The 15,028-nt window shown below is 32.4% G+C and overlaps 1 protein-coding gene across 2 annotated transcripts; it reads left to right on the plus strand.

The window, feature by feature from the left end:
• Positions 1–1,605: 1,605 nt before the first annotated feature.
• LOC134254837 (peptidase inhibitor 15-A-like) lies at positions 1,606–3,266 on the plus strand. 2 transcript variants are annotated; one of them, XM_062737379.1, is made up of 6 exons: positions 1,606–1,758; positions 1,841–2,059; positions 2,325–2,440; positions 2,694–2,785; positions 2,876–3,037; positions 3,119–3,266. In XM_062737379.1, the coding sequence occupies exons 1-5, from the start codon at positions 1,606–1,608 to the stop codon at positions 3,007–3,009; spliced, it is 714 nt and encodes a 237-aa protein (XP_062593363.1). In that variant the 3' UTR covers positions 3,010–3,037; positions 3,119–3,266. The 2 variants fall into 2 exon arrangements, with proteins under 2 accessions (XP_062593363.1, XP_062593362.1); XM_062737378.1 differs by having other exon boundaries at positions 2,876–3,010.
• Positions 3,267–15,028: the final 11,762 nt, after the last annotated feature.

Consider the following 15,028-nt stretch of genomic DNA (forward strand, 5'->3'; position numbering starts at 1 on the left):
GGACAGATTAAAGGTCCGATATGGTGTGATGTACACCTCTGGCCAAATATTTGACAACATTTCTTATATATACTCCGAACATACCGGTACATATATAATACAATTACATCAGTTATTTTCTAGATCTTGACCTTAAGAAGGGATAATTATACATTAAAGAAAATAATCTCAAGTTTTGTAATTTTTCATGTTGAGGGGGTGGGGGCAAGGAACGTAAAATTTTAAAACCAACCCAGTTTCAACACGGACATATTATGCACGTGAAGAATTTTGTAAAGAATTTTGCTCACCATTATTAGGCTGACATTAAAAGCTTGATCTAATTTCATTTTTATTTAATTGGAGAATATATTACGCAGTTTATTACAGGTTCAATCAGTTTATTCTATACCTCAATGGTCTTTGGTTCTACGGCCGATCGCCGCTCTTTATTGAGGTGAATATTTAGCAGTTAGTGGACCACATGCGCTGCACTCAAAAATTAGTTGATGTGAACTTCGTTTTTTCCCTCTGAATACATGTAATACATGCATATCGATGCCCCAGTTATTGTAATTAGCAGTACTTAACATTAACCATTGTCATGGTTAGCCAAAATATATAATAGTGCGAATCAAACTGAGAATATGAAGAACATTGCAGAAACTGGAACTAGATATTAATTATAGGCCTACATCAATACGGTCTTCAACTGAACTAATCTTTTGAAACATGGTGGAAATAATAAGACCCAGTTACATTTATAACATAGGTATAAAAGAAGGGAGGGATTGAGAACTGAAAACGGCCAGCAGAAAGGTAAGTTGCTGTTTTTTTAAGTCCTTTGAACCTTTGTCAGAAAAGAACAGTAACTCTCAAAGATGAAATAAGTGACTTCGATTTTCTTTGATAGGAACTTCTTGTCAAATATTATACTACAAAGTAAGTCAAAATTGTTGCCATTTCAATTATGATTTAAATTTCTCGAATAAAATTTATTGAAGCAAGCAAATTGTTATATGAATGAACAGAAAGATGATAAACTTTAAAAAGAAAGTTCTTGATGAAAAACGGCAGGTCGTCGCAGGTTTGACCGGTCAACAGGGGATGTTTACTCCTCTTAGGCACCTGATCTCACTTCTTAAATTTCAGGTGGTCCGTGTTTTATGTTTTCTCTAAACTTAACATATTTATATTGTTTTTGGATTTTTGAAATCGATTACTCTTCATTATCATCACCTTTTACGTAAAAGGTTCAAATACTATTATACTACAAGTGTATTTTGATCCAAAACATGAATATAAAATTTACTTTACATCAATAATTTTCAAAATTTATGCGTGTTTTTCGAGTCTCAAATACATGAAAAAGGGATAAACCCATAAGGGTAATGCCCGTTTTGTAACCAAAAGTCACAAATTCTATGAGGGGTATCGATATACATTTATTGTAGCCTTATAATACCGGTATATTACTTTACTTTTAAAAGACAGCAAAAAGGACGGCATAATCGCCATTTTAAAATGCTTATAAATACATGAAATGGATGACAAACATTGGTTTATGACACTTTGAAAAAAAAAAGATTTACACAGTACTTTTAATGAAAATTTTAAGTCATAAAGATGGAGGTGTTGCGGCTGTTGCTGTCTTTGGTTTGTGTCGTCCTGATGAGAGTACATTCTGAGACCATTCCTGTAGATCAGTATAAACAGCAGCTTCTAGACGTACACAATGCCTACAGGGCCCAGCAAGGTGCAGCTGATATGCAGGCTTTGGTGAGTACTAATAAATACATAATTAAATCTACGGAGAAAAAAATCATAACGATAACCTTGATTAACATGCATTTTTAAATAGGTGTGGGATGACACACTCAGTAAAGAGGCGGGAAGTTGGATAAAGAGATGCAATTTCAAACACGAGATGAAAGGAAGGGGAGAAAATCTGGCTTTTGATTCCAATCCTAAGAAGACTGAGGAATTGATCAATAGTTCCATAAAGGCCTGGTATGATGAAATCAAGGACTATAACTATAATAGGAAATCCTGTGCGCCGAGAAGTTGTCATTATACGCAGGTTAGAATAGCCTTAATTTTGGCGAAATTTGTCTGTAATAAAAATTTTGCAGTTTATGGACGGGATCGTAGGAACCGGGGAGGGAGAGATCCTAATTCAAAATATATGTCTTTTTTATGACATATTTTGAAAAGATTAGGGAAAAGAGATTGAGATTTTTAAAATGTAGTTTGCGATGATGCAAGTCTTTCCTCTACCCTTTACAACATTTAGGTATTTTCAAAGTAAGGAAGCTCTACAAAGTCTTTAATACTTCGTATTGTAGGTTGTCTGGGCTAAAACAAGAAAAGTTGGATGTGCCATGGAGAAATGTAACTATCTTCAAGCATTTGGAAGACCTGTGAAGAATGCGTGGTATCTTGCTTGTTACTACGATCCCAAGTAAGTCAAACGTCCGTATTGCAAAGGTTCTGGGATAAAAATCTTGTCCTGTACCTTTTGGGAATACTTTCTATAGGCATAAGTACCCCCGGTACAAAAATAAAATTTATTTTTTTTCTCACATGCATCCTTGAATGTAATTCAGCATGAAATTTGTATGCAAATGTAACGTAACCACATTAGGAATTTTTGTTAAAACTTGATTTTCAATGGATATATCAAATATTCTAAACTAGACAACATTTGTATTAAGGGGAAATGATATATCGGAGTATCCATTTGAGAAAGGCGCAGCTTGCTCTAAGTGTCTTCAAAAACAAACCTGCGAAAATAAACTTTGTACAGGTAAGAATTTCATAAGTATAGTATCTCAAGCTATTAGAGACTGACTTTTGCAAATTGTACAGTTGAAAACTCTGTTGATTGTTCTAAAAGGCGAAGGTGTTGAAGTCTGCGAAGATAACGACAAAGATTGTGAATTCTGGGCCACTTCCGGTGAATGTAAGAGGAACCCTAAATTCATGAACAAGAAGTGCAGAAAAGCATGTGGTATCTGTAAAGGAGCTTGAAGTAAGTGGAGAAGTAATCTTTTAACAAGTAAATATTTCTTGAAGTTCTTGTGCTAAATATTTTTAACACTTGATTGATCGTTTTAATCCTGGCATTCTATCATTGTAGGTAAAAATCGGATTCATCCAAAATAAGGACAAAGAAAAACAAAGGAACGTCAAAAATGATTGCTTGTATTTTTATTTACTTCTCTCACCATGCCAGTTTTTGTTGCTTGAATTCTTTGATAGCAAATAAATAGTTGCAAAGCATAAAATTAATTTTTTATTGTCAATATGTCGTCAAATCTGTACATCAATATATTCAAGAAGTGGTTTAAATCAGATGTGGATACATAAAAACTCCAGGAAAATTTTAAATCGCAAAATTTTACAAAAGTCAATATGACAAAACAATTTTTTTTAGAAAATTTTAAATCACAAAATTTTACCAAAGTCAACACGACAAAACAAAACATATCAAAACATAAGACATTTTAACTCTTATACACCTTTTTATCAACCACAACACTGTATACATCATTCCTCCAATTACATAAAGTCCTGACTTTTTGGCATCATAGACAGTTGTTTTTAATAAGAATGGGACTCGTAATTTTAACTCATCTTGTCATTGGTCATTTGCAAAATAATTTTGCTAAAAACATTCTATAGATACTCAAGTACTTCGAAGTTGAAACAAAAACAAGTTTCTGTTTGACAATATATCTAGATCTGCTATTGTTTTTTAAGATCAGTTCTTCTATTATTGAAAGTCCTATGAGTAACAATTGCGCCCTGTCAATAGCATGCCTATTTTTTAACGCAGCAGAATTTATTCAAAAACTTATACACGAGAAGAAGAAACACTTGCCGTGGCTTTCTACACGACATCGAGATACATAGACGACGAGTTATCAATGATTACTTCCACTCAAATGTCGACTCGATAAATCCTAGTGAACCTGAAATAAGATTCCCCAGAGTCTGACCTATCTGTTGCATATTTGGATATTTTACAAGAAAAGGCGTTATTGATTACCTACATTTACACTTTATGATATATGTGATGACTTTTAAAAAAGTTTTTGCTAAAGGTCAACATGTCCAAAAATGTATTTTTACAATAGCTCCAAAACTATGTAGTTTATAAAGTTAAAGTTTTTACAGTTTATAAATAAATAATTGATCAACAGATAGAAATTATCACTTGATAACAAATAAGAAAAAAATATTTATCGAGAAAAAAATTCTTTTTAAAAAATGCATTCTTTAAAAAAATACACCTCATTTATTCTGTGATTTTACTGAAAGTCATCATTGTAGAAACAATAAATGTTTATCAATGAAGGACAAGTTGGACTTCGATAGCCTCTGGTAAGTTGTTTTCCCTATCTATTTTGTCCAAATGTTTAGACTTGAAACCGAAAGTAAATTGCAAATGGCGGATTTTATAGGGGTCTTGTCTTTATACATGTCATGCTTTCAATTAGAGCCTTTCAGAGACCATTCACGTCCAACTTTCCCTTCATTGATAAACATATAATATTTCTGCAATTATGGTTTTTACAAAAGGACGAAATTAAGCAGGTGCTTTGTTTTCAAATGATACTTTCTATCTGTTAATCACTGATATATTTATAAACTGTAAAGGTTTTAACTTTAATAAAGATAAATTGTTGGACATGTTAATTGGCCTTTGACGAAACCTTAAACCTTTCTATCTTCCTATATATATTTACATTTCCAATGTCTCTGTCCGAGATAAAAATACAAACTGTAAATGTACTTTATTTCCCCATCAATGTATTGGCGCTGTTCCAAAAAACCACGTGCAGGGCGGGACAAACAGCTAGACAGAAGCAGGGCTTGGAACACGTGGATTGGCGGAATCTAAGCATGTAAATACGAGGGTTGTTCGAAAAGTTCGTGGACAACTGTCATATCTTTTTTATTTGACGTCATATGTTATCCAAATTTGGTAAAAATATTTTGACAATAAATCCAAATGATATGTATTAATTTTGACAAAATATTATGATTGATTAAAAAGTTATCCAGATTTTGAAAATGCAAAAATAGGATCGCGGAGCAGGTCAAATTTTAGTCAGTTACAGACAATACAATAAGTAATGTCGATAGTCATGTTCTCTGTAACATGGAGGGAAAACGAAAAACTACCTAGAAATTCAAATGAAGAATTGTTACATCGATACTTGTACCAAATAATGGTTTTATATTTTGCTTTGTTGAAAAGAAATAAACGTGAGAAGATAAGTAGTCCTTATTGAAGACGACAAAAACGATGACGTTTTAGAACGTCACGGAGCAGCAGATACCGAAGCAATTTTGTGTTTTTCTCAGAAAAAATCCTGAATAAACTCTAAAAATGTTGAAGGAATTAAGAAAATATGTCACAAGCGAGTTGTGCATGTGTGTACAAATAGTACAAGCAATATTTGAGTGACAGAGACTCTGTATCGGATGAGGATGACCTGTGAAGAAACGGTTTTACTGTAAACATCTGAAAAAAAACTTTAAAATTTGAAACGTAAATGAAAGACAAAGGCGCTTCAGAGTTTATTATCCTGTGAAAGCAGAGTTAGGACTAAAAGAAATTAAAACCTTAACAAAGGAAATTATACACTGAGATCAATTCTTAAAAAATAAATGTCAAGTATTAGAAAAAGAATTGAATGAATGGGCATTGGACTATTCTGTGTGAAATGTAAAGGTATAGTATCTATTATGAATTCTCGACGCTATGTGTTGACGTTACATTGCCGTTTTGTGTGCTCCGCGGGTACAAAACATGTTGATTTTAAAATGGAGTAAATTTATTTGTGTTAAATCGAATGGAATGAAACTTCACACATAAACATAACAAATATTTTTATATATTACAATGTGCTTGTTTTAAATTTCCAGTGAGTAATATAACGAAGATAGGCATCGTCCACGAACTTTTCGAACAACCCTCGTATAAGGAATAACTGTCAGATTTTTCAATTTCATGACGATGATCAATCGATTGGCTTGCGTGATAGTTTTATGCATAAACGCCTTCGGCGTTTCTGCAAACTATCGAGCAACCCAATCGATTGATCACATCATGAAATCGAAAAATAAGACAGTTATTCCTAAGTATAACATATTCTGCATATGTGATTTATTATCCCCCAACTGATTCGATACGCAAAAGCATGATCTACGTATGAACAATTTAATTCTGAAACAAGGCAAGATATTGATATATACAAGTTGAAGAAATGAGGATATCAACAGTTTCATTTAAAGTCAACATTTTGCAATTTCTTAGGTCAATACAATGACCATTTTACCAAAAAAACATTATACATATCATTAAGTTGGATGATGATCGACGTTTTTTCATGCCAATTGTTAGGTCCCTTTTTTCTCTCACTAAGTTGTAGACGGATTTTTCCGTTTGTCTGATCATGACAAGGAAGCTCTATCAATGGGTGTGACCATTGGATAGAGGACTTACTCCTCCATGGCACCTGATTCCACCTCTGATGTTTTTAGAGGTCCTTGTTTGCTCTGCTCCCACTTTGTACAGTTTTAATATAAACTATATTACTGTCCAGACTACATCGTATATTTTTTTCTATATTAATAGTTTTCTCAGATCATATGTAAATTTAAATGCAATGCTTAAAACTGCAGTTAGATTTGAAAGCACTAAGTTAAAAAGGTAAAGATAATAGTGATCGATCTAAAAGAAAAATCTACAATATCAAAAGTCTCGTTAAAAATCATCATTTCGTACGTTCTATGATCGATACAATGACCTTGTCAGCAAATACCATTTATCATTAAATCAAATGCTCCATTATTTACCTATCATGACAAGCAGCACACGGCGGGTGTGACCGGTCGGCAGGGGATGCTTACTCCTCCATGGCACCGGTTCCCAACTCTGATGCTTTGGAGTTTCGTGTTTGCTTTGCTCCTATTTTGTATTATTTTAAAGACTTTTGATTTTGAATACTGTTCGTTATCTTCATATGTTTTACTACAAAAATAACAAATTTGTTAATAGGACATAAAACTAGACCCCCGAAAAAAAAATCCAGCGTTGGGATCCGGTGTCTAGGAGGAAAAAGCATTCCCTATTGTAGGGTCACGCTCTATGCATTGATCAAGTATATACTGAACAATCTTTAATCAAATTTTTAAGTTCTCAGATTTGACATGAAACACATCAGCCAATGTACTGTCATGTTCTAAATTTTGAATTTACCGGGTGGGAGTAAATACAATCCCACCCGGTAAATTCAAAATTTAGAACATGACAGTACGACCCAATGAATAAATTATGCTATAAAGGAATATAACAATAGGTCGGCTGATAAAGAGGTCCGTCTTATTATTGGAATTAGAACTTTAGCAGCTTGTTGGAAGTCTGAAGACTATATAAATGTTGTCAATGAGGAACTCAAGAATCCTCTTAATATCAATTTCGTATTATTTCTTTCTTTCAAACAGTTTTCTGTGCCCAAACTCTTCGTTGAAAAGATATATAAACATATATAGATTTTAGCACCAATTTCACTCGTTAATTTCCTCTTTGTCTTTACGAGATTTCACGAAAAATAAATTTAAGTACTACTGAGCCTCAATAATCCTGACTCTTATAATCCAGACTCTTTACTACTGACAAAATTTGTTGATAACACAATATACCTTTATTTTCCTTTTCAAAAAGATATAACAGCCTACTGAATTCAAATATAAATATTTTTGAAAGCATATATTCTTGACGAATCCCTGCATTCTTTCTTTGTAAGTTTTAGTAAAAATTCAAATGTCCAGTATCAATGGATAGGAATAGAAACATATGATACAAAAATCTAGTGTCTTTTTCACATTTGATTGATTTAAGGTGCGAAAGAGGTTTTTTTTGTATGCACAAGAAGTTTTGTAAAGTAACTCCAACATTGTCAATTCTTCTAATTTCTTTCTTATATTAATTTAGGGGAAAATTCTTACATGATTCTACATATGACACTAAAATCATACTTAGATTCAAAGCACAAGCGCCTGTGATTCAAAAAGCCTTGGCAGTAACCCACTAAAAATTGTGGCCTCTTTTTGTTTCTTTGTATCATGTGTGCAATAGATTTTCTTTACGGCATTAATGCACTGAAATCGAAACATGTTAAGATTTTCTATCCTTTTTCATCTTTTTCATATCAAATTCTCAAAGAAGCATAGAATGTAGAAGTGATAAACTGTAAATGTTATAATTTTCCATGATGTATTTACTGACTTTTAAGGTAAGTAGGTATATTACATAGAAATATGTAAATATTTAAAGTATTCAATATTATTTCAATTTGCAAATGTTCGAATGCAACCCAGAATCTTTTATGACGAAATATATGTTGCTTTGTTAAAATCTTATCTTTCTTTGCTATACTTTGACATATTTCTTCAATAAAATAAAAGAATATGCAAAAGAGTTTAAACTAGAGGGTCGTATGAACTAAGATTTTTGTCAACAATTCTCTGATATTCCTTTATTGTTGTTGTTGTTGTTATCGTTGTTGTTGTTAATGTAATGAATACAGGTAATTCTTTGAAAATTAATTACAGCGTTCAAAATGTGTGGAGTTCCTAAAGCATTGGGCCATTTTTCTTCTAAAAACTTAAATAACACAGAATAGTGAGATGTCCAGAAATATATTTCAGAAACAACATTGAATTTCCATACTACAGGTGTATCTCCTTTCTTTAAAATCACGAAAAGATTTGTGTACATTTTTGATGCAATGACACAAAATCAACTTATTTTGCAATCTAAATACATCAATGATTTTTATCGTTTTAATGATAATAGCACCAACAAACTTTTATTTTAAAAAATCAGCAATATTTCTCATAATATTTGTCGTTAATATTTTTTGTAACTTGAATAATGTTTGCCAGATATAGTGGGAGAATTTTATTTTGTCATGAAGTTAAAAAAAATTGCAAAATTTTGTATTGAATTATAAAGAGACACAAAGTCTCATACCTGGGTATTTAGGCACCAAAGAAAACTTACGATTTTTAAAAAAAAACATTTTGGGCATTTATTATTGATATATTTTCAAATCAAAACCAGTCAAGAAATATATATCAATCCATGCATTAAACTTTTTGTGTTAAATATCCTTAATACTTTTATCCTTTTAATTTAATTCTAAGTCGTTTTTCCCAAAACCATTCTTCGAATCTTTGGCCAGTATCAAACGACAATATAGCAGCTAAGTATACAGAATAATGCTCTTCAAATACGCATCGGTATGCATGTTGTATTGCTTCTTTGGGTTACTCTTCTTATGCTTTTTAAATCGACTGAATCAGTCTGGGTACCTATCACTATCTGGATTTTTTTATCCGTCGTCTTTGCATCTTAGTCGTGTGTGTGTTGGTTATAAAATTAATAATAATTATAGTAAGTATGATGTTACTGATACTTAATTTTAGTATATTCATTGATTTCCTATGTCCTATATTTCTCCCATTTTTGAGCAACATGTTTTAATCTATCAGTTTATTTTTTGCTTTATTTTATATTTAGCAAAATGATATTCTTCTGATCTTTCGAATGGTTACATTACACTCAGGTGATGGTTAAGGCCCTTCGGCCTCTTTTTTTTCCTTATGCAAACATGGGCATATCGTCTATCCAAGTAGATCACTTAATTTGAGTTGTCTCAAAAAACAAAAATAACACAACAGAGAACAAAGGTATTCTGTCTTTAACAAATTATAAATATTGACTTTTTATTCGATATTCATTTGAAAATTGTTTCCAACTATATCCGTATCTGTTTGATTATTTAAATCCGCACGTTTCTTTTTGTGATTAATATCTTTAACAGATTTCTTTATCTCACGAAGATGTTTTCATAATTTGGGTGTTAGGGTATCTATGTTTAGTCGTTGACATCTGCAATGATATTACGTCCCGCCCTCGCATCAGCAAGACACTCGCTGCCAGTCCAAGGTGACACTTCGTGCACGTGAACTTCATTGCGCATGTCTTTAATTTTTGATGAGTCATGTCGTGAAAACTCGGTTACAGCAGGGGGTATTCACGTTTTGACAGATATATTGTTCCCTGAATATCGTTTACGTACGCACGTAATTGCCCTCCTTTCCTAATAAAGGTTTTAATTCAGTCCACATAGAAAAAAAATCTGGTAAATTTAAGGAGAGCTTTCCACTGAAAATATCAATTTATGATAAATACGTTCTATAGTATCATTATTTTTTTGTCATTTATTTTTGTCGTTTTCGCTTGTTCTGAATTTTTTTTTCGCTTATTCACAATTAATTGCATTGATTTAAACCATTGCATTGATTTCTACCAAATATAGCATTGAGTAGAAACTCCTGATAATTTTTTCCCTATATATAAATATTTCCTAAGGATCTTTGCATGAAAGTTACTTGTAGTACATGATAATACATAGTAGATAATATAATATATCTCTTTTTTAATTTACTATTTTAGTGCAGATGAACCAGTGGGCATTATACAAAGATTTTAATTGTTTGTGTCTGTAGTAATTTACATCAAAGACATAGATTCTACAAATTGTGACTCTAGTTAGGAAATAGGTAAATAAGAATTTCAAAGTAAACCAAAAATGATTTTTATGATGAAAATATTTGCTATATAAAAAAATATTAAACGAACGATGAAAAAATTCCAGAAGCACTCTTTCAAATAAGTAAGATTCCTTGCATGGGTTTAGGCCATTTAAGATTTGTGATGGATTGCAGGAAAACAGAGAAAAATAATTTTTGAAGACCGTTTCAAAATTCCTCAGATATGTTTTGACCCAAAGTAAAATATTTGGGAGTTGAGTCGCTGCCGGGTATACAAGTAATTTCACACTATCAGCCTTCGAGATTCAATAAAAGTTACAATGATGCTCGTTGACAGATAAACACACGGAACAATGTGATACCATGAATATTTTTATTAGTCATTGTTGGAGAGTTGTGAAGGGATACTGGGTGTTTCTACAAACTTCAGATAATCGTATCATAAAAGGCCCCGATTACTTCAACAGAAAATGCTGAAATATAAAGAAAATATTTCGATGAAAATAAAAATTAGTGGAGTAGAAGAAAGGTTGGATTTAATATACCTACATACGGTGGAATTTAATAATGATCGATACGAAACCAAACCGAAATGGAACTGATTATGACAATGTATACCTTCATTTATGTCTAAAATCCGCATGCCATTTATTTCAATCGACTCACAATGTCCAAAATTTTGGACAGTTCGTTAATTAAAGCAAGAATTTGGACATACAAATTGCTTAGCAGTCATTTTCTTTGGTTTCTATAAACACAACACTGAACATATGAATTAAAGCAAATAACAATTTAAGAAATTACGGCAAAATTCTTTTGTAAGCTTCTACGTGTCCATTCTTAGTGATTTCCCTCTACAAACAAGATGTCATTTTTATCGAGACAGGACGAGCGATAAAATCGTTCAATTGATTATTACCAATCTTAAGTTGTCAGAATTCTGATTGACTCGTTATCACTTTGATTCGGCTTTATTTGAAATAAACAATTTTCACACGAACAATTGCATGAGTCGGGGGTTCAGGAATTCGTGTTTTGCGATATGAACTATTTCCTGTATTAAAGACTTTCACGTATTCATTCTTAGGATGTCTGCATTCGATTACACTATTCCAAACTCCCTCAAATTTAGGTTATTTATCAAGTGCAAAAAAATTGTGGTAGAAAGAGTGAATGTTTTGAATACTCTTGAGTTTTACAAAAGTAAAAAATGTTTGATATCGAGTACCAAAATCATATTTTTTAAGTTCTATCCAAATCACAGAAATTCATACTTAGTTCTCGTCAAAAAGGAGTGTTTTGTCATTGTATTTGAAATATTAGATGCCTTCTTATCAATTTTTATGCCACCACAAAATGTTTTTAACGATAGAACATTATCTCAGGTGCATTGATAACAATTATGAGTGATAATTCCGACTTTTCCTAATAGTATGTTTAAAGTTCATGTTTTCAATTCCGACATTTCCTAATAGTATGTTTAAAGTTCATGTTTTCTTAAAATGCTTTATTATTTTAAGAGTACTAGTTTATGTTGGTCAGTGTTCCATAATGCAGACAAAATGAAAATAACCTCGGGAAAAATAAATTTTTTTCATAAGGTTAGACTTATTACCTATAATGAAAAATAAAAAAAAAATACCTTAATAAACTCGACGTTTTTTAATTACTCTACTTTGAATTAATAAAATAATCACATTATACATTAATACTGTATACATATTCAACGAGCACACTCTATTATTAAAGAATGAACATTGGAAATGACGAACATCATTCCAGCTCAACGTGCATTTAAACAAACAAATCGGGAGGAGAGCAAACAGTAGCTGCAATAATGTAGCCCTCTCCGATTTTTGTTTATCTCCCCCCCCCCCACCACCACCACCACCAAAAAAGGGAGAGGACTACATTATTGCAGCTAAGCAAAAAGGGACCTCTAAAACAACCAAAGGTGGGTTCAGGTGCCTTGAAAGAGTAAGCATCTCCTGTAAAGCAGTTACACCTGCCCTGTGCCCTTTCATGATCAAGTAAACGGGAAAATCTTTAGAGATTCCAGTTTTTTTAGAATGAAAAGCGCAGTCAGCATTTGACCCAGTGATAGAATATATATTTACTGATAAAGTCATTGTATCGACCATATAGAACTTGCTACATGTAATTCATTATTTCAAACAAGAGTGTTTATATCCTTGTTCATTTCATCAACTGGTTGGTTTATAGCTGTCCTCATTTTAAAAAAATGATCGTATGTAGAACATGCGTATCGAATTAACACATAAACTGGCGATTAGGATATATCGCTACATAAGTGAGGAAAGTTGACGATTGGAAAAGTCATCACGTACATCATAAGGTTTCGTTGTGAGGTTACCAATAACATTTTTCCTACGACAATACGTCGTCGTTTTAATCATATCTAAATGTCGAGTAAATATGGAATGCCATATACGACAGCCAACTGCATACTGCCAACTGCTGACTGCTTACTGCCAACAGCCAGCTGCTTACTGCCAACTGCCACACATATTTGAATAAATTTAATATTTATTTTCATATTTATGTGAATAAAAAAAACGGGCGTGGATTCAGGAATTTTTCCCGAGAGGGTCACGCTGGTAAAAAAAAAATCCGAACCAGAAATTTCTAGACCCAAAAAAAAAAAAAAAAGGAAGGGCTTTCCTAGACGTGAAAAATTATTTCGGCTGGGAATGGGCTTCTTATGCTTCATATCTATGACATTTTTAATACCATATTAACACGGATCCGCGTTTTCGGAGGGGGGAGGAGGGGTCCAAGGTCCCTTTAAGTTGGTTTAGTTTGTACACTTCATAACTTTAGAAATTTCAGAGGGGTGGTCTGGACCCCCACCCTCTCTCTCTAGATTTGTGCATGTAAATCAACTTAATACTAGTATATGAATTGATAGGTGATAAAGTACATTTTTTATTTGTTATCTCATTTGAAATAGGTAATGAAATGACTATTTTCTGTGCCCCCTCCCCCTCCCGTGAGACAACATAACCACCCTTGGAGAGAATAAAAGTGTTGCTTTGCAGGGAAAGGTGTTTTGAAAAAAATTATTTAAATTTTCCATTAAATTCTATGGGGAAAAATTTCCTCAAATTAAAGATGTATATCTCTTAGTGTTATATAGCTTCAAATACACAGATCTAGGGGGACGGCATCCAATCAAAATTTGTACAGACAATTGTGTATAAACTAAACGAACTAAAACTGACTTTGGACCCCCCCCCCTTCAGAAAACGCTGATCCGTGTTAAGTTGGTATGAAAGTCATAAATAGGAAGCATTATATTTAGAAGCCCTCCTCCGGCCTCCCCCTTAATATTTTTTCACGTTTAGGAAAGGGTTTACTTTTCTTTTCCTTGTCAAGAAATTTCTGAGTTGGATTTTTTACCCCCCCCCCCCCCGAAAAAAAAATTCCTGGATCCTCGCCTGATTTTTTTTTCAATTCACATAATTATCAATATAAATTTAAAAATCTGTTCAAATATGTGTGGCAGTTGGCAGTAAGTAGAGAGCAGTTGGCAGTAAGAACAGAGCAGTTGGCAGTAAGCAGTCAGCAGTTGGCAGTAAGCATTTGGCTGTCGTATATGGCATTCCATAAGTAAAAGACCACAACAAGTGTTTTTTTTCTCTCTTTTTGAATGAAATCTGTTTCATTTGTATACAACAACAGTATTTCTGAAAATGAAAGTTTATTTTTAAATGTGCAATTATTTATCAAGAGATCTGGTCGTTTTTGAGTAATGTATTTAGATTTGTTTGTCCATACTACATTAATTCAATTCTGTACATGTACATGCATTACCTATGTTAGATAATTTTCTTGACCTTTGGTCCCTGTGTAAATTAATTTTGAACAATACTTTGTGTTATTAACTGTTGTAAAGGAGAGGACGTTCTAAGTTTTTAATGACTTGTGTCCAATCCTTTTGATATAACATCAAAACAATAAAATATGTTCAAATCAACAACAGAGTTACAAAAAACAGGATGCAATTGGTTCCCAGTTGCATTCTAACAGATTAATGGAAGACCTGACCTCCAAAAACTTCATAGATATTGTCAACTAGAAACCTGGGCATCTTTTTAGTGTCATTTTCAGATTACTTGTGTGTAAAATTAGAGTCAGAATGTTTTAAATAAATAGTTTTGCAAATGTCCAATTTCAAGGTAAGCAGCTGCTTATGATGTCAAAAGCAAGGACTTAATTTATCGTGGGAATGGTTGTATAATGTGTAGAAAAGTTAAAAATTATTGAAAATCAACATATGTACTTTATGATATCAACTATCATTGGGGTTTTTAGGTATCAACATCTGATTTATATCACTTCTTAAATACTTCTGAAGTTTCTCCGTCATAGCTGTTTTGGAATACAGTATAGA

Source organism: Saccostrea cucullata, unplaced genomic scaffold, assembly GCF_032062105.1.
Source record: "Saccostrea cucullata isolate Sc308-1 unplaced genomic scaffold, CSIRO_AGI_Scuc_v1 ctg1407, whole genome shotgun sequence".
NCBI lineage: Eukaryota > Metazoa > Mollusca > Bivalvia > Ostreida > Ostreidae > Saccostrea > Saccostrea cuccullata.